General features: G+C 35.6%; 1 protein-coding gene across 1 annotated transcript in view; it reads right to left on the reverse strand.

The window, feature by feature from the left end:
• LOC141563111 (uncharacterized) overlaps nt 1–20,969 on the reverse strand; it is an 87,846-nt gene that overhangs the window by 12,686 nt on the left and 54,191 nt on the right. The window contains exons 21-23 of the mRNA XM_074303744.1: nt 9,352–9,482; nt 8,212–8,315; nt 6,764–6,965 (exon numbers count right to left, since the gene is read on the reverse strand). Coding sequence (XP_074159845.1) covers nt 6,764–6,965; nt 8,212–8,315; nt 9,352–9,482 — 437 coding nt within the window. The remainder of the gene's footprint in view (nt 1–6,763; nt 6,966–8,211; nt 8,316–9,351; nt 9,483–20,969) is intronic.

Raw genomic sequence — 20,969 nt, forward strand, 5'->3', positions numbered from 1 at the left:
ATTGGTAGAGAAAATGGGGTGAAATTTTGTCTGCTTTATGTGACTGTTAAACTCTTGCTTGGAAGGCAAGGACTATGTCTTATTCATCTCTATATAATCTGTATGACTTAGCACAAACCTTTCCTTATAGCAATTGATTGTTCAATAAATGTTTAATGGAATCAAAGTGAATCCTCAGCTTGTCTCTCCAGAGAAGTAATAAAAGAACTTGTGATAATAAGGAATGTAGGATTAGATCATGCTGTGGCTGTCTTTCTTTCACCAGCAACCCCTAAGGTTTGACCTTTTGGTCTTTTTCTATCACTATGGTTTAGTCTGTTTTGTTTTGTTGTTTTTTTTTTTTCCACTCACTAACCTCTTGACAAGAATACAGGTTTTTTCCCTTCTCTTCCAAACCTTACATCATGTAAATAATATCTCTAACTCTTCCTGGTTCAGGTGGAGTTTTTTTGGGGTGTGTGTGTGTGTGTGTGTGTGTGTGTGTGTGTGTGTGTATGTGTGATCATTTATTTATTTAATATTTATTTATTTATTAAAGCTTGTTATTTTCAAAACATATTCATGGATAATTTTTTAACATTAAACCTTGCATAACCTTGTGTTCCAATTCTCACCCCTGCCTTGTCCCACCATCTTCCCTAGATGGCAAGTAATCCAATATATGTTAAACACGGTAGAAATATATGTTAAATCCAGTAGATGCATACATATTTATACAATTATCTTGCTGCACAAAGAAAATCAAATCAAACAAGGAAAAAATGAGAAGGAAAATAAAATGTAAGCAACAACAAAAAGAGTGAAAATGCTATTTTGTGAACCACTCTCAGTTTCCTGTCTCTGGGTATAGATGGTTCTCTTCATCACAAGATCATTGAAACTGGTCAGAATTATTTCATTGCTAAAGAGAGCCACATCTCACAAAACTGATCATCATATAATCTTGTTGCTGTGTACAATGATCTCCTGGTTCTGCTTAGCACCAGATCATGTAAGTCTCACCAGGTCTTTCTGCAATCATCCTGCTGATCGTTTCTTATGGAACAATAACATTTCATAACATTCATATACCATAACTTATTTAGCCATTTCCCAATTGATGGACATCAACTCAGTTTCTAATTTCTGGCCACTACAAAAAGGGCTGCTACAAACATTTTTGCACATGCGGGTCCCTTTCCTTCCTTTAAGATCTCTTTGGGATGTAAGTCCAATAAAAAAATACTGCTGGATCAAAGGGTATGCACAGTTTGATAACTCTTTGGGCAGAATTCCAAATTCCTTCCAGAATGGTTGGATTCTTTCTCAATTCCACCAACAATGTGTCAGTGTTCCAGTTTTCCCACATCTTCTAGGTGGAATTTTTTTTAAAAGGTTTTATTATAATGTGCTACTAGAAAATATGTAAGTTAATTCAACAACATATAGTGAATAAAGATAACATGGGGAAAATTATAGCTTTCTTACGGAATTTTAGACCTGGAAGGAGCTTGTTATTTTGTCTACTGATATCTACCTAAGTAAGGCCTGCAGCCTCTTATATTCAAGTGACTATTCAGATGCTACTTGAATAGATGTGGTGTTGTTGTTGAGCTATCTCAGTTGTGTCCAACTCTTTGCAACTACTTTGGGTTTTTTTTTTTTTTTTTTGGCAAAGATAACTGGATAGAATTGACATTTCCTTCTCCAGCTCATTTCACAGATGAGGAAATAGAGGCATATAGGACTAAGTGATTTGCCCAAAATCACATAGCTAGGACATGTTCTGAGATTGGATTTGAACTCAAAGTTTCCTCAATCCAGGTTCAGTGCTCTATCCACTGCTACACTTAGCTACCCACTTTGATACATTAAGTTTGTTTGTTTTAATCACAGTAATACCCTATATAATCTTGGGTCAAAAAGAAGATGACTGTTTAAAAATTTTTTCTACACTCTATACATGGTAATCTTTTCTTGCTAGGGATGATAACTGTAATAGCCTCTTACATGGCTTCCTTGCCTCATTTTTCCTTTTTTTTTTTCCCCAGTCCAACATCCACAAAGTCACCAAAGTTCTCCTGTTCACTAAGTCCAGTGCCTGGGTTTAAATACAAATTCTTCTGTTCAGTACTTTCTTTCCTACCTTTCCTTCCTTCCTACTTTTCCTTCATTTTCCTTCCCTTCCTACCTTTCCTTCCTTTTCTTCCCTTCCTACCTTTCCTTACCTACCTCCCTCCCTCCTTCCCTCCCTCCCTCTTTTTCTCCTTTCCTTCCTCTCTCTTCCTTCTCTTCCTCTTTCCTTCCTTTTCTTCCTTCCTTCCTTCTGTTCTTTCCCTTCCTTCCTTTTCTTCCTTTTCTCCCCTCTCTCCCTTCCTCTCTCTTTCCTCCTTTTCCTCCTCCTCCTCCTCCTCTTCCTCCTCCTCCTCCTCCTCCTCTTCCTCCTCTTCCTCCTCTTCCTCCTCCTCCCTCCTATTCTTCTTCTTCTTCTTCTTCTTCTTCTTCTTCTTCTTCTTCTTCTCTTCTTCTTCTCTCTTCTTCTTTCTTCTTCTTCTTCCTTCTTCTTCTTCTTCTTCTTCTTCTTCTTCTTCCTTCTTCTTCTTCTTCTCTTCTTCTTCACTTCTTCTTCTTCTTCTTCTTCTTCTTCTTCTTCTTCTTCTTCTTCTTCTTCTTCTTCTTTCTTCTTCCTTCTTCTTCTTCTTCTTCTTCTTCTCTCTCTCTCTCTCTCTCTCTCTCTCTCTCTCTCTCTCTCTCTCTCTTTCTCTCTCTCTCTCTCTCTCTCTCTCTCTCTCTCTCTCTCTCTCTCTCTCTCTCTCTCATAAGGAAGTTGGCTTCTCCATCCTATTCAGACATGTTCAAATGAGATAATTGTAAAGTGCTTAGCATATAATATATACTATATATACATTAATTACTTTTATTATTATTGAAAAGAAATGAGACTAGACATCAGAGGAGAAATCCAGGTTCAAACTCTGGTTTAGATACTTACTAGTTATATGAATTTGAGTGAGATTCTTAACCTCTCTAAGTCTCAGTTTTTCATCTGTAAAACTTGGATAATAGTCCTAGTTATTATGATGAGACCACAGAGTGCTAGGAAAAATAATGTTGCTTTTGGAATCTTAGGATCTGGATTGTAATCCTGACTCTGCCAACTGTGAAATTGTGGGCAGGTATCATTTAACTAGAAACTGGGTCTCAGTTTTCTCATTTATAAAATGAGAGAGTTGAACCAAATGATTTCTGAGGCTCCTTCTGGACCTAATCAGTGGGCCTATGATATCTACTTTCCTCACTTCCTCATTCTTTCCTAGAGGCTAAGTGACCTGGATCAAAGGGTTAGTCTCCATGATCTCTTTCTCTTAATCTGGGACCCCTACACTGTCCTGAAGATAACACCTCCCAATTTAAGCTTTTTTTTTTTGTTCTGATGGATTGCCCTGTCTCCCAAATAATTGGTAGATAGGAGAAGATAGACATATACTAGAGCTGTTAAAGAATTATGGTTCTATAAGGCACCATATGTTTTATTCCCCAGTTGACAAGGGATTTAGAGGGGCCACTATCTTCCTTTGATTTTCAGAGTTTCTTATACTGGTTGGCTATAACAAAGATCAGAACTTCTTTAATCTCTTCTCTCTAAAAATAGCATGCAGCTATTCTCAGACTATATTGTGTAAAGGAGGTTTACTGCTATGCATTGTAGGAAAAATAAAACAACAGGAAAATTTTCAAGATGACAGCATAGTAGTTAATCCTCAAGGTGGATATATCTATAGACTAGAAGCTAAGCCTCATTGTTTCTCAATTTTTCCTCTTTCTTGCATCTGGCCCTTCTCTTTCAATTCTTCTCCACCCAAAGCCCAAAGTGCACCTTCTCCCTCCCTGTGCAACAGGAAGTAGATAGAACCTTGCATATCTTTGTTCCATCTCCAGTCTTAGTTCTCACAATGAAGGGGATTAGACCCTAGGGTGAGCCACTGGGTGTAAGTATTATATAGCTGGGGACAGACAGAATTAATTTACTCATCAGAGTCTTGTGGCCTGACAGTATAAGCATCCCTCTGACTTCAAGTCAAAGGATCATAGATTTAGAGCAAGAAAAAACTGGGATTCAGGAACTCATTTTTGCATATATGTACATATATATATATCCATTCACCTACCTACCTCTATCTTTGTTTTTATCCATTCTTTATTAATCCATTTATTTATTTGTTCATTCATTTATTCCTAAACTTATTTATTTAGTTGTTTGCTAGTTTTTAAATTTTTTTTATTTATTCATGCATTCATTTATTTATTTATTCCTTCATCTGTATTTTTTTCACTCCTCTCTCTGTCTCTGTCTTTCTTAGCACATTATCTGGCACATGGTAGGTACTTAACAAATGCTATTTCAATCTAGTTGGTTTCTTATATTTATTTATTTATTTAAATTTTATTTTATTTATTTATTCATTTAAAAACGTTTTTCTGAAACAAAGGTGTCCAAGATACACAAAAAAGGTTTTAAAAACACCTAGACTAGTCTCTTAATCTTATTAAATTTTTTAACAACAAAAAAAAGGTCTTAAGGTTTAGAGAGGTTAAGTGGGTTACCTAAAGAAACAAAAATTATATAACAGGGACCTGTTACCACAGGTGAATGTTCTTAGTGATAAGTGTCATTTCCCTATGATGCTATTGTTCAGTCATTTTGGTCATGTCCAGCTTTTTGTGACACCATGTAGGGTTTTCTTGGCAAAAATAACTGGATGGTTTGTCATTTCTTTTTCCATTTCCTTTTTCCAGATGAGGAACTGAAGCAAAGAGGGTCAAGTGACTTGCCCTGAGTCATACAGCTAGTTAGTATATGATACTAGATTTGAATTCGCAAAAATGAGTCTTCCTGAACTTTAGGTCCAGGACTCTTTACACTGCACCATCTAGCTGTCTTTTGATAATGACTGCCTATTCTTGGCCTAGAAGCTGTTTGCAATCATCTGCCTGCTGCTATATCCTGGATTATGCCTCCTTCTTTTGGGAATGGTTTACTGGATTCAAAATTAGGGAAAAAAATCCTCAAACATCCTGGAAATAATAGAACTCCCAACCCATAAGGAAGTGGTCTGATGCCATAGATGTTGTTCTGTCATGTCTGATTCTTCATGACCCCATATGGATTTTTTGGACAAAGATACTGGCGTTGTCTGCCATTTCTTTCTTCAGTCCATTAAGGGATTGAATGACTTGACATTGATCATAGGAGTTTATGAGGCTGTATTTGAATTCAAGCTTCTTGATTCCAAGCCCAGCTTTCTGCTTATTGTGGCACCCAGCTGTCTTCCAGGTACTACGTATATAATTATACATTCTTGGTTTATTCTCAGGTATTACTTATATGACAAAGTAGGTCCTGGCAGGGAGCCTTATGTTCTTTCTAGATTATATCCCTCAGAAGATTGCATGCAAGAATCATTCACTGCATGGCAATATTATCCAGCATAGGCTCTGATCATCTGGCTATGTATCTGGTATATACAGTTTAAAACAATAACGGGAATCTCATAAGTGTAAACAAAAGATGAGTAGTTGGATAGGCACAGGTATAGCTTGGGAGAAATGGTAGAGAAGTAATGGTGACAGGAAGAGGTGTTAGAGTCTGAGAGTAAAGTGCATTAAATTGTACAGGAATAGATCTTTCACTTGATATCCCTACAACTTTTATAAGAACTGGACGTATAAGAGGCATTTATTTGTATAAATAAATGAATGAATAAATCAGCAAACAAAAGAAGGTTTCTCTAATGCTCCTCTTTCCCAGAATGTGTCCCCAGCTGCCTCTCTTTTTAGCTTTCAGACCATATGAAAGAACAATACAAATTACTAGCAATAAGATAAATGCAAATTAAAACAACTCTGAAGTTTCATCTCACACTTAACAAATTAGCAAAGATTATGAGACAAAAATTGGAAATAGTGGGGGAATTGTGGGAAGACAGGCACATCAATGAATTGTTGGTGATGAATTAGTTGTTCATGAAAAAAATTTGGAATTATACTAAGTTAAATCACAAAATTATATATGTTTCAGTGATATAATTACTAGACATATAACCCAAGGAGGCCAATGACAGTAGTAAAAATCCTGCATATGCAAATATATTTGTGCCAACCTTTTTAATTTGGAAGGAAAGTGGGTACCCATTGAACAAATTGTGGTATATATTGAATATTATTTTGCCAAAAGAAATGAAGACTATGAAGAATTAGAGAAAGTTAGAAAGATCTGTATGAATTGATGTTGAACCAAGAGAATAATTTATGTAATGACCAAAATCATGTCAAAGAAAATACTACTTAAGGCATTCAGAACTATGACTGATTATGACTTTGGTAGACTGAGAATAAAACATGCCTCTTGCCTGCTGACAGAAAGATGGTAATCTACAGATTGGAATTGGGCACGTCTTTAGATATAGTCAATCTGTGGATGTGTTTTAACTACTTTTTTTCTTTTTTTTTTTTTTTTTTTTTTTTTTTGTAAGAAGCAAGGAACCATTGGGATCGTGGGGAATCACTGAAAAGTGATGGTGGTATGGAAATAAAAAAGTGTCAATAACATTTTTTTAATGAATTTTCCAGAGAAGATGGTTTTTTTTTGGTTGTTCAGGACCAGTGACTTCAGTGGTGTGGGAAACCCTTATGAGAAAATTGACAGATGTAAATGGCACCTATTCTGCAAAATGCAGTCTTAGAGAGCATTGCCCTACTGTGGGCAGTGGAACTATGCACTTACCTGCAAGTCTGGAAATATTACATCCAAATCCCTTGTCACTGTGTTTTGCTCTCTGAAACTTGGACTTTCTGTATCTCCTGCCTTTGTTGGAACTTCAGTGTAGAGGGGGACATCCTCATTTTGTTGGGATCTGGAACCAAGAGGAAACTGAGGGTACAATTGGCATTTCCCAGTTGGAGTCATCTCCAGTGTCTTCTCTTGTCTTAACCAAAAGAGATAGAACAGGAGTCACTTTTTCTTGCTCTTCTGATGTATGAGAAAACAAATTCTCAAGTATTTAATGATGATCACTTGTTTGAATTTAAATAGTGACTTTCTTCCAAGGTTTTAAAGCATTCTCACTTCTGTGATGCTACTTGTCCTTACAATATTCCTGTGTAGAGCAGGGAAAATCTTTGGTTTTGAATTGGTGGAGCTAGGATCCAAAGGAGTTAAATGGTTTCCTGAAGATTACACAGCAGCCAGAGAAAGAGGAGGTAGCTAGATGGAACAGTGGATAGAGCACTAGTTCTAGAGTTAGGAAAACCTGTGTTCAAAACCAGTCCTAGAAACTTACTAGTAACTAGTCATTTCTCTTTGTATCAGTTTCCTCATCTATAAAATGGGAATAAAAACAGTACTTACTTCTGAAGGTTATTATGAAGATTAAATGAGATAAAATTTGTAAAGATACTATGTAGATATTAGGTATTATTATTGCTGTTGTTATTAGTAACCTATAGCTACATTAGTCACATTAGTAACCTACATCTCTTCTACATTGTGACTTTCCCCATTTTGGTTTTAATAGATCATGGGATGCCATAAAAAATTAACTGGCAATTTTTGGGGAATTTTGTGGAAGCTGCAGATGATATGTAATCTTTAACAGATGAAACAAAAAAGTCTAGATACCCCGAAATGCATAAAATAAATATTTAGTTTTATATTATCAATGTATTTTATCTTTTAATACTATAAACAACCTATAAAAGAAAAAGAAAAAAAAATTGGACTTTTCTGTTACAGAGGGCCAAAAAATTTCACAAGGATTTTCCAGACTGAGGTGATACACCCCTAACTACTATTATTAAGTAATTAATAACTAAATTGGATAATTAATAATAATTATTAGATAATTAATAAATTATTATATAATAATAACTAAATTAGATAATAATAACCAAAACAACCATTATTAGATAATTAATAACTAATTAATAAATCTATTATAAAATTATTACATGTTAGATTCCAAGTTTCTTACATCCCAGTTTAACACTCTTTTTTATAGGGCAGAGTTTCTTAAACACTATCTTTGAATTGGTTAGGATTTGGAATTAACTCTATTTACTAGTATACTTTAAAAATATTTCCAAGTATGGTGTAAAAAAACTAATAAGATTCTCCTTCACAGAGTCTTACATCTAGACTCAGTTATGAATTTGAAGGGATCAGCATTTCCATACCCGGCTTCTGGGCATTCTTCACTGGAGATAGGCAGCTTTTCAGCTACCTGCTGGGCATCCTGCTGACTGGTTGAGAAAGACTGGTCAGCATCCTGCTCAGAGCCCTGGAAAGAGGAGATAGCCTTGGAATATTCTCCCTCCAAAGCTGGAGGATTTCTTAACTTGGGGTCTGTGAACTTAATTTTTTAAATACTTCATTATTTCAGCACAATTGTTTCCTTTATAATCCTTTTCCATCTTTATTCATTTAGAAATATTATTGTGGGGAAAGGCCTTAAGTTTCACAAGACTTCCAAAGGAGACTCTCTCTCTCTCTCTCTCTCTCTCTCTCTCTCTCTCTCTCTCTCTCTCTCTCTCTCTCTCTCTCTCTCTCTCTCTCTCTCACACACACACACACACACACAAATCCTGTGACAGGCAGTTGTACCAATACTGTGTTAGAGAAGAGGAGAGATAGCAAGGGAGAGTGACAAACGGGGAGGTTTCTGAGTGAGAATATGGTTTCTTGTTAGTATGGACTTGGGCATGTGACTTAATTCAGTTTCCCTGGAAACCATATCCTCCTATCTTGATGTAAGAGAGATCTAAAAGGAATCAATTTCTTTAATAATAAACCCTAATCAAGAAAACTAATGTTATATGGCTATTATTAAAAATACTTTCCTTTATGTGATTTTCTTATTGTGATTCCTTCATGATAAAATATTGTGATTCTCTATAATGAATTTATCATGGGTTTGACTTAGCTCCTCTATAATAATGAGGTCAGAGAATAATATCCTTTTCTAAAAGGATTCTAACCCAGAAAGAGGCTTCCTGCCTGCCCAAATTGGCTGAATTCTTAATAGCTTCACTTGATAAGAAATGAACAAACAAAGCAAAGGAGACTTTTCTAGCCTATTAGCTTGGACAAAAAAAGGGGAGTGGCTAGAACTGACATACATGAATAGGGGCTTTGAATTGGATGATTATATGGATATCACCAGACAACTTTGTTACATCTGCATGGCATAGAAAAAAAAATGCATATGTATGTGTGTGTGTGTGTGTGTGTGTGTGTGTGTGTGTGTGTGTGTGTGTGTGTGTGTAATTTGAGGGGACAAGTTAGGGACAAATCAAAATAGTAATAAATGGACCAACCTGTGCTACATGATTTGATGACTTGTCATCATCAGCTATCCAGGATGAGAGGGAAAGGGCATTCACCAGAACTGCAATAGCTTTGTCAAGTTCCATCTGAAAGTCAAAGACAGAGGCAGCAGGGACACATCCTAGAAAAGAGTAACATTGGAGATATTAATTTGTTTCCTTGATGGTTCATTCCTGCATTCTTTCATTCTTAAGTATCTTGTGTGTCTAGGAAGATGTTGTAAATTGTAGATATACCAAGAGAAAGATCTGTTAGGATCTTTAAGATGCTCTTTAGGACAAATTAACTGTCAGTTGACTCACAGGCCTGGGTGGGAAAGACCTCAAGAGGTAATACAGCTGATTCCACTTCCTCTCAAAGGAATACCTATCCATTATTTTGCTGGACTAGTCATTTTCCCCTTGTTATACATGTAGGCAAACAAAACAAATTCTCATATAATGTCCAAAAAAGTCTAAATCTACACTCTGAATCTGTTATCTGTTGGGAAGATAGTAGGATGTTTCATTATGAATGCTCTGGAATCATGGTAGATCATTGCATTGATCAGAGTTTCTAAGTTTTTTGAAGTTAATGATAATAATATTATCATTATTTTATAAATTATTTTCCTGTTCTGCTCACTAAATTTTGTATCAGTTTATGGAAATTTTCCTAGGTGTTTCTGAAATTGTCCCCTTAATTTATAGCAAATTAGCATTCCATCTTATTAATATACCATATTTTGTTCAGACATCCCCTAATTGATGGATATCCATTTTTTTGCAACTCCAAAAAGAGCTCCTATAAATATTTTGTATATATGGGTCATTTTACTTTTTCTTTGATCTGTTTGTAAATATAGTAGTGGTATCATTGGGTCAAAGCACATACACAGTTTAATAACTTTTGGGGCACAGCTCCAAATTGTTTTCCAAAATAGATTGGCCTAGTCATTTTATAAATATTTATAAATAGTTTGAGTAAAATAATATATATTAAAGATATATTATTAGGGATAAATCTAGAATCTGAAAGAAATAATAATCTGCCTAAATTATTTATGGGCAGCTATGTAGCACAATGACTATAATGCCAGGTGTGAAATCAGGAAACCTGAGTTCAAATCTGGCCCTAAATACTTACTGGCAGTGTGACTCTGGACAAGTCAGTTAGCCCTGTTTGCCTCGGTTTCCTTATCTGTAAAATGAACTGGAGAAGGGGAAGTAACTTTGCCAAGAAAATTACAAATGGAGACACAAAGAGTAGGAAACAATTGAACAACAACAGCATTACAAATATTCTTTCATTAGCTCCTTATAACAATCCTGGGAGGTTAGTTTTATAATTATCTCTACTTTACAAATGTCAAAATGGAAACCTAGTGAATTGTCCAAAATCATACAGCTAATAAGTTTTTGAACTCAAATTCAGTGCTCTATCCATTATGCCACCTAGTTGCCCAAAGAATAAAATAATAGAGACAGAGTTAAGTTGGTGGAGAAAAGTTGGAAAGTTGCCTTAGCTTAAATCAAGTTTCTAAAAAGATTCTAGAATGACAAAACCTACAAAAAGTTATAGTGACATACTTTTCCAGCTTAGGTTAACTTAGAAGAACTTCAGGAAAGTTCTGCCTCACTTGGATAAAAGGGGAGTGCAGTCCAGCACAGATGATGTCCAGGTAAGCCCAAGACAGCTTTTAGCCACAGCCCAGATCAGCTATTGAACCCCCTTGTCCTGGCTCAGGAGGCTAGTAGAACAGCAAGCTGGCTTCGAGGCTTCTAGCCCCAGCAGAAGGCAAACTGCTAGCTTGGGAATCCCTCTCACAACAAGGTTGCATCACCCTAAAGCAATAAGCAAGTCATCAGCACCTGAGACCCCAGTATAGAAAGACAATGATCAGGCCCCTGGCCCCAAAACAAGAAGCTTGAGACAATGCTTCATGTACCCCAAGAACAGAGCTCAACTGTAAAGGTCACAAAATAGGCTAAAATTAAAAAACAACAACAACAACAAAAAACTACTATGACAACAGGGAAGATCAAAGCACCAAGTCAGAAGAGGACAATGTCAAAATGCTTACATGTGAAACCTCAAAGGGGAAGAAGAATTGATCTTAAGACCAAAAGTCTTTCTTGGAAGAGCTCAAAAAGGATTTAAAAAATCAAATGAGATAGGTAGAGGAAAAATTATTAAAATAAATGAGAATTAAGCAAGAGATGGTCAACAACTTGGAAAAGGAAGGACAAAAAATGACTGAAGAAAAACAATTTCTTAAAAATTAGAATTAGTCAAATGGAAAAAGAGGTACAAAAGCTAACTAAAGAAAATAATTCCTTAAAATTAGAATTGGATGAGTGGAAGATAATGATTTTATGAGACATCAAGAATCAAACAAAATCAAAACAATAAAAAAAAAAAAAAAGAAAATGTAAAATATCTCATTGGAAAAATGACTGACCTGGAAAATAGGTCTACGAGAGATCCTTAAATTAATTATTTTTTAATTAATGGAATTAATTAATGGAATAATTGAAAGCCATAATGAAAAAAAAAACAAACCTGGACATCATCTTTTAAGAAATTATCAAGGAAAACTGCCCAAAGATCCTAGAGCCAGATGATAAAATAGTAATTGAAAGAATCTACCCATCACCTCCTGAAAGAGATCCCCAAATGAAAAGGAATATTGTAGCAAATTCCAGAATTATCAGGTAAAGGAGAAAACAGTGCGAGTAGCTAGAAAGAAACAACTCAAATATCAAAGAGTCATAGTCAGGATTACACGGAACTTAGTAGCTTCAGCGTGAAAGGTTCAGAGAACTTGATTATATTCTGGAAGGCAAAGGAGCTTGGATTTCAACCAAGAATAAACTACCCAGCAAAACTGAACATAATCTTTCAGGGGGAAATATGGCTATTCAATGAAAAAGGGAACTATCAAACTTTGTGGATAAAAATACTAAACCTGAACAGAAAATTCAATCTTCAAATACAAGACTCAAGAAAAGCATAAAAAAGGTCAGTAGGAAAAAATGTTATTCAGTAAAGTTAAAGTGCTTACATAGGGAGATGATAATTGTAACTTTTGAGACCTATATCTCTATTAGGGCAGTTAGAAGAAATATATATATATATATGTATATATATATATATATATATATATATATATATATACATATATATATATATATATATATATACATATATATATATATACATAGACAGAATATGTGGGTATATTGACTGTGATGTGAGGATATTAAAAAAATTAAGGGGTGAAAAATTATACTGGGAAAATTGGAAAGGAGAAGGCAGAATGAGGTAAATTATATCACATGAAAATACATGAGACCTATTACAGTAGAGGGGAAAAAAGGGAAGGGATGAGCATTGTTTGAACCTTACTCTCATAAGATTTGATTCAAAGAGGGAATAACATACACAATCAGCTGGGTTTAGAAATTTATCCTACTCTATAGGAAAGTAGGAAGGAAAAGGGGAAAGAAAAGGGAGGTGGAGTTGATAGAAAGGAAATCAGAAGGGAAGACAAAAGTAGGATGAGAAAAGGAAAAGAAAGGGAAGGCAGTATCAGAAGCAAAACACAGGTGACAAGAGATAAGGTAAAAGGAGAGAGAAAAGTGTAAATGGGGGAAAATAAATTAGAGGGAAATACATAGTAATCCTAACTGTGAATGTAAGTGAGGTGAAGTCTTACATAAAATAGAAGTGACAGCAAAGTTGATTAGAAACCAGAATCCTACAGACACACATATACATAGAACCCACCTCTCCATACCCACCCACAGAATAAAGGTAAAAGAATAGAGCAGAATACATTTGCTTCCACAAAAAAAAACAAACAAAAACAAACAAACAAAAACAAAACAAAAAAAAAAAAAAACAACCAAAAAAACAGGGTAGCAATCCTGATTTCAAACAAAACAAAATCAAAAGTAGATATAATTAAAGGAGATAAGGAAGGAAATTACACATTGCTAAAAGCTACTCGACAATAAAATAACATCAATGCTAAACACGTATGCACCAAATGGTATAGCAATCAAATTCCTAGAGGAGAAGTAAGTGAATTACAGGAAGAAACAGCAAAACTATACTAGTGGGGGTCCTCAACATCCTCCTCTTAGAAGTAGATAAATTTAACCACAAAACAAACAAGAAAGCAGTTAAGGAAATGAATAGAATTTTAGAAATGTTATAGACCTATATATATATAGATATGATAGACCTCTGGAGAAAAATGGGATATAAAGGAATATACATTTTTCTCAGCAATACATGGTACCTATACAAAAATTAGGGCATAAAAACCTCACAATCGAATGCAGAGATATTAAATGCATCCTTTTTCAGTTCATGCTAACAAAAATTGCATGTACTAAAGGGCTAAGGAAAGATTGGCTAAATTTATTATTATTATTATTTTTTTTCTGAGGCTGGGGTTAAGTGACTTGCCCAGGGCCACACAGCTAGGAAGTGTTAAGTGTCTGAGACCAGATTTGAACTCGGGTCCTCCTGAATTCAGGGCTGGTGCTCTATTCACTGCACCACCTAGCTGCCCCCAGATTGGCTAAATTTAATTGGAAATTAAATAATTGAATTCTAAAGAATAAGTGAGTCAAGCAACACATCATAGAAGCAATTAATAATTTCATCAAAAAGAATGACAACAATAAAACAAATACCAAAATTTATAAGATGCAGCCAAAGTAGTTCTTATGGGAAATTTTATATCTGTAGATGCTAACATGAATAAAATAGAGGAAGGGCAGATCTATGAGTCGGATATGAAACTAAAAAAGCTATAAAAAGAACAAATTAAAACCTCCAAAATAAACATTAAATTAGAAATTCTGAAAATCAAAGGGAAGTCTAATAAAATTAAAAGTAGGAAAACTATTATGTTATTAAATAAAACTAAGATCTGGTTTGATAAAAAACTAATAAAATAAATAAGCCTTGGGTTAATTTGATTTAAAAAAAAAAGCAGAAAGGAGAAAACAAATTTATCAGTATCAAAAATAAAAGGTGAATTCATCACCAAAGAAGAGTAAATTAACAGAAGAAGAAATAAAATACCCCCATTTTGTTATTTTTTATAATAATAGCTTATCATTTTTCAAAATAAATGCAAAGACAATTTTCAACATTCACCCCTGCAAAACCTTGTGTTCCAATTTTTTTTTCTTCTTTCTTGCCCCCTCTCCAGACAGCAAGCAATCCAATATAGGACTAATACTATTTTAGAACAAAAATTTGATGAGCCATCAAGAATCAATCAAACAAAATCAAAACAATGAACCATAAATGAACCCCCTCAGAAAAAATCTTCAAGACCAGATAGAATCGCAAGTGAATTCTACCAAATATTTAAAGAACTAATTCCAAAATTATATAAACCATTTGGAAAAATAGGTGGAGTCCTACCAAATTCATTTAATGACATAAATATGGTGCTAATACCTAAATTAGGAAGAGCCAAAACAGAGAAAGTTATTTCCCTAATGAATATTGATACAAAATTTTAGATAAAATATTGCCAAAGAGATTAGAAAGAAAGTAAAAAAGGAAGGAAATAATTTTCCAACTAGTGTTTCTGATAAAGGTTTCATTTTTCAAATAAATAGAGAACTCAGTCAAATTTATAAGAATACAAATCATCTCCTAATTGATAAATGGTCTAAGTATATGAGCAGATAGTTTTCAAAAGAAGAAATTAAAATTATCTATAGTCATATTAAAAATGCTCTCAATCACTGTTAATTAGAAAATTGAAAATCAAAATGACTCTGACATACTACCTCACACTATGCTATTTTCACTCCTCCCCACCCATGTTTTCCCTTTTTGTTCTGATTTTTGTTTTCATAATATGACTACTGTGGAAATATGTTTAATATTATTGTACATGTATAACTTCAGATTGCTTGCTATTTTAGGGATGGAGGAGGGGAAGAATGGAGGGAATAACATTTGGAACTCAGGATCTTATTAAAATGAATGTTGAAAACTACTTCTTATTAGAAAAAAATAAAATCCTTTTAAGTGGAAAAATAAAAGAATGAAATAGGAGAAATATATCAATCAACTAATAAGAATTCATTAGTTGGATAATAAAATCATAGATTTATAGCTGGGAGGTACTTCAGAGGTGCTTTAGTCTAAATCCTTTATTTGATAAAGATCCTGAGGCTTGTAGAGTGTGAGTTGGCCAAGTCCTCTTATTTGAAACTTAGCACAATCAGTCTCCTAGACCAGAAATGATTGTATTGAAGAAAAGTGAGTGTCTAGAAAGAAAAAATTAGGAAATGAGAAATCAAGGAAAGAGACCTTCCACTGTTAACACCTCAATTCCCAGTTAAACTTCCAGGATTAATCTAGCTACAATTTAGAAAGCACTGATTACACAGTGACATCTGATCTTTTCTGTATTACCTGACCTCTGTCTCTAAGCACAGATCCACAAGAGGTTAACAGCATGGGGAAGGAAAAAATGATGCAGATGCCTGGAACCAAAGCCCCCAAATTCACATAATAATTAAGCTCATTATGAGGCACAGCCTGGACAGGGGATTTCAGGGAAGAATTCTCCATCTTAATGCAGCTTTGGAGATATCAGAAGCCGCAGAGTGGGGGAGAGGTCTGGAGCAAGGTTTCTTTCTTTTGTTATCCCAATTATGTTTATTTTTTTTCAGTCATGTCTGATTCTTTTGACTCCATTTGGAATTTTCTTGGCAAGGATACTGAAATGGTTTGTCATTTCCTTCTCTAGCTCAATTTACAGGTAAGGAAACTGAGGCAAAAAGGCTTACATGACTTGCTCAGAGTCACACAGCCAGTAAGTATCTAAGGCCAGATTTAAACTCAGAAAGATGAGTCTTCCCAACTTCAGAGTTTATATACCATCCATTGCACCCCCCTATTTGCCTGATATTCTTTGATAATCAGAGCTATTCAAAAGTTCAATGGGTTTCCCAGGAATTATTGTGTCCCCTTAGTTGACAAAGGCTGAAAAGCCATTTGTCAGATACATTGTAGGGTGAATTCTTGTTCAGATTCAGGTTGGAATAGATGGTCTCTGAGAACCTTTCCAAGTCCAAGATTGTAGGATTCTCCTTCTAGAATCTCTAGCATGGAAATTTCTGGATGTCATCTTCTCTTAGAAAGAATACTGTTTAACTGAGGAGTCTCCACAGGATGGCAGAGGTCTTTGAGAGCATGGCCTGTGATGATTGGATGAATATACTAGGGAGGCTGAGTCTAGTGAAAAGGGCACTTATGGAGAATATGGTAACTTTTTTCACATGCTCAAAGGATTCAGCTAGTTCTGTTAAGTACCAGAAGGCAGAAATGTGTAGAAATTTCAAGGAGTCAAAATTCAGCTCAATATAAGAAAAAACAATAATTCAAGCTCTCTCAAAATGAAATAGTTACCCGTGGGATGAGAGAGCTGACAAAAGTTGGTTGAGGATGTTGTAGGAAGTATTCTTAGACAAGTTCAAGTTGGACTAGATATGCTTTTAAGTTATTTCCACCCCTAAAATTCTGTGGTTCTGAGAACCAAGTTCTTGGCATTAGGTAAGTAGAAGAAAATAAATCATGTATTTAAGGCTATTTGATTCTGAATGAGTGATGATCTCTGATGACCCCTTTTAACTTTAAGATTCTAGGATTTTGCTGTCCCTTGCCTGACAGCCACATGGTCCCATCTTTAGGACTGGTACATAACTTATATCCTTGAGACATAGGGACCAGGTATTTTTGCAATCCAAACTCTTTCACTCTTACTCTTAAGTTAAGGATTCTGAGAGAAAACAATGAGTAGGGTAAACATTCCAGAAATGGAAAAATGGCCTGTGTGAATGCATTGAGTTTGGGGAATAGTATAGTTTGAACACCATTAGTGTTCATTAAGGGAAGTCAGAAATTCAAGAGTGTAAAGTAATATATATGTTAATGAAGGTCAAAGCTATAAAGGGAACAAAGTGAGGTTGAGGGGATGGGCTTGAAAAACAGGAAGCCACCTAGGCACTGAAGGTTGTGTAAGGACTAAGTATTGATTTAGGAGGAATGAGGAAGAAATAGAGATGGAATAAGAGATGATAATTAGAGAGGGAAATTTTAGAATTCTGTATCTTGGAGATTGTAAAGTGATTATGAAGTACTATTCATATAAATATCTGATGCAAAATGAACAATGTAAGGCAGGGGAATTGAAGAAGGTGATGAACTTGGAATCAAAGATCTTCAAAAGAACATCAAAATATCTGCTGAAGGCTCTAAGCAAGGTGGCAGAGGTTTGGCCATTTTAAGCCAAGTTAGCAAATCAAGTTGTCAAGCATTTATTAAGCATATATGTTCCAGGCACCTTGCTCAGCATTGGGAATATAAAAAAGAAAATTGGTCCCTGATGTCAAGGAGCTTCCATTCTAAAGGGAAGATAACATAAAAGGAAGCTGAAAAGCAAGAGGCTAGGGAGCAAAGGGAAATGGTAGAGAAAGAAATCTTGCGAGTCAGAAGGAAAGTGCAGACAGGAATGAATAAGTAAAAAGGACTGGTGCAGTTTCCTTAAAATGGAGGTTCTAGGAAGAACTGATCAGTCAGAGGAAGGAGCTGTAGGGGTAAAGTGATTTTCCAGAGTGAGAATGTTGCTGAGAATTAGTGGGGAAAGAAAACCCAATAGTTGGTGTGGAGCCCAGAGAGAAAATTTAGCCAGAAGTAAAACTCCTAAAACAAGGACGGAGAGTAGTCTAGAGGTCAGTAGATTATAGCTATTATAGCCCTTACTGAATAATACATAGATGAAGTGAGCCATAAATGAAGGGAAGCTACTGAGTGATGCTTGCAGAAGCAGGATCTGGAAATAACAATGGGAAGCAAGGCCTGTGCCTTCTCTAGTTATTTGTGTATAGGTGCATGCATGACTGTGGATGTGGTGGGGCTGGTAGAAAAAGAAAAATTTGTAGAAAGCTAGGTGAGGGCATTTAGGTGGCTTAGTGGATAGAGTGCTAGGCTTGGAATCAGGAAAACACCTTTTCCTGAGTTCAAATCTGGCCTCAGACACTTAGAAGCTATGTAACTCCAAGCATGTTACTTCACCCTGTTTACCTCAGTTTCCTCATCTGTAAAAATAAGTTGGAGAAGAAAATGGCAAACCACTGCAGCATTCTTGTCAAGAGAACCCCAAATAGAGGCACAAAGAATTGGACATGACTGAAACATCATGACTGATTCGAGTAAATGGATGTGTGAAAAGAAGAGATCTCTGATGGAGGAGAGTTTGTTAATAATAGACTTCTATAAAGTATGTTGAAAGGGGAGGGAGGGAAGGAAGATGAGGGCTGACTTGGATGATGAGTACAAGCAGAGTATCAGGGGAAAGAATTATTTTGTTATTGTTTGTTGGGACCCTGGATATCTTAGAATGAGCCGGAGTCAGGATAAGCAAAAGTCTTTATTCCTGTTCTTTTGGGATCATAGTCAGGGGATTAGATCTAGCAATCTCTACACCACCTTCCTCTCTCTCCACCACCCAAGGAATGATCCTTCTCCTCTTCCTACTCCACCCACTGATCTCCCCTCCCCTTCTTTGTCCACACCCACCTATGGAGCCATCACAGAATAATTAAGTAGGGTCATCCTCCAAACATGTGGTAATAGAGAATTGTCCAATTGGTAATTAGCCTTAAGTGCTCTGTTATCCAAGTGCATCTGCTCAGTTCTAGCCCTCTGCATTGTTGCCTTGGGAAGATAATGTAGAATCACAGGCATGAGGGGAATAGGAGATGAAAATTTCCCAGCTAGAGAACTGGGTTAGTTCTAGTTGACTGGGATCCTTGTGTTCTAGTGTCCTGGAGATTGTAATCAGAGGTGATCTCGTAGATAGGGCATAGTGATAAGATCTAAGGCAGTCTTCCCATAAGTGTCTGAGGTAAAATGAAGATGTAGATGGTATAGACTGAAGAAGCTGATGAATTGGGAGGACAAGTGTTCAAAGGAGCATCAGCACATATATTTTTAACTCCAGAAGTAACAAAGAAGGCACAGAATGAGTGGAGTCAGTTTGTTGGAGGACAGAATTGGTACAGATGGTCACAAAAAACAAAACAAAACAAAACAAAAACAAAAAAACCCAAACTTGGGAGAGTTAGAATGAGAATGTTTGTCTGAAAGTCTGGTTCAATGAGCACATAGTAACTGTGTCCTTAGAAACTAGACTGATCTTATATCTTGAGTTTAGTGCCAATTGTATACCTTCATCTCAAGATGTAAGGAATGGAGCAAACTCAGAAGATAAGCCATATGTGCAGTTTGCCTTGGGATGCCTTGTCCTGGTCATGTGACACTTGGACTTTGAAACTTAGGAACTTTGGGTATTTGACGTGGTGTTAAAGGCACAGTTTTCTTGGGAGTAATTAAGGATCCTAAGATCTTAGATTTAGAAGTGTTAGAGGTCTCAGAAATAGATTAATCCAATCTTCTTGTTTTACAGAAGAGTAAATAGTCAATAGAAACCTCTTCCTTTTATAAATAAGGAAAGGGGGCCTAGAAAGGCTAACTACCAATTCATGTGAGCTTGGGGATATCTCTTAAATGTAAAGAATGATGTTCCCAAGATAAGTGGTAAGTAGTAAGTGGCAGAACTGGGTACTGAACTTGTTTCTTGAGTCCAAATCCATTCCTCCACTGAACCATGGTGTTTAACACCCTAGCTGGTATAGCACTGTTTTTCTAACTTATCTGTCCTACTTGGCTAAAACTTGGCTCCTCCTGCCTGAGAAGGCCTTAATATATACTGTTTCATCCCAGGAAGCTTGAGTGTTAAGATCCATGCATTGAATATGCATACCAATAGATTGTTATCATGAGTGACTGGAAAATGATAAGGAGATTGCCAGGAAGAATCATTGACACACCTGGAAGGTGAAAGTTGCCAAAGGGTGAAGTAATTTGAGTTCTATTTGATAAAGTTGAACCCTGTATTTGCACTGGACATCTGTTCCTTTGCCCAAGGATCTCAGAATCTCAGGGGCCTTGAGAGGGCAGCTAATATGTCCTTTTGTCACTGAGGACGGTTGCAATTAAAGCATTCTAGAAAGAAGATTGATAAGTCCTTGGAGCCATTAATCGGTACCTATCTTGTGAAAGTAGAGGTAGGCCATTAAAGACATAATTTTGAGTATGAAGGAATTTACAATTAATTAGTTATAATTAAATTGTAACATTAAAACATAACCAAGATTATAGGGTGATTTATAGTGCTAAATAAGCAATATATCACATTCCTGTCGTAAGAAGTTAAAGAAATGTGGGCTGGGGTGATCAGGGACAGCTTTTAGGAAGAAGTAGGGAATTTTATAGAATGCCTTTTATAGAATCAGTGGGACTGGCTCTACTACAAATTTATGGTATATGACATCAATGCGATCTTTAACTATGACAAGGCAAACTTTTTACATTTCTGCAACTCTCTATTATACTTACCAGTGTTGTTGTTTTTTTTTTTTTTCTCAAACCTTTTCAAAGCTCCCAGTTTCTCCTTCTCCTTATCCTCTCAACTGAGAATCAGGGCTCATATTTCATTGAAAAAAAAAAAGAGACCTTTTGC

Source organism: Sminthopsis crassicaudata, chromosome 3 (assembly GCF_048593235.1).
Source record: "Sminthopsis crassicaudata isolate SCR6 chromosome 3, ASM4859323v1, whole genome shotgun sequence".
NCBI lineage: Eukaryota > Metazoa > Chordata > Mammalia > Dasyuromorphia > Dasyuridae > Sminthopsis > Sminthopsis crassicaudata.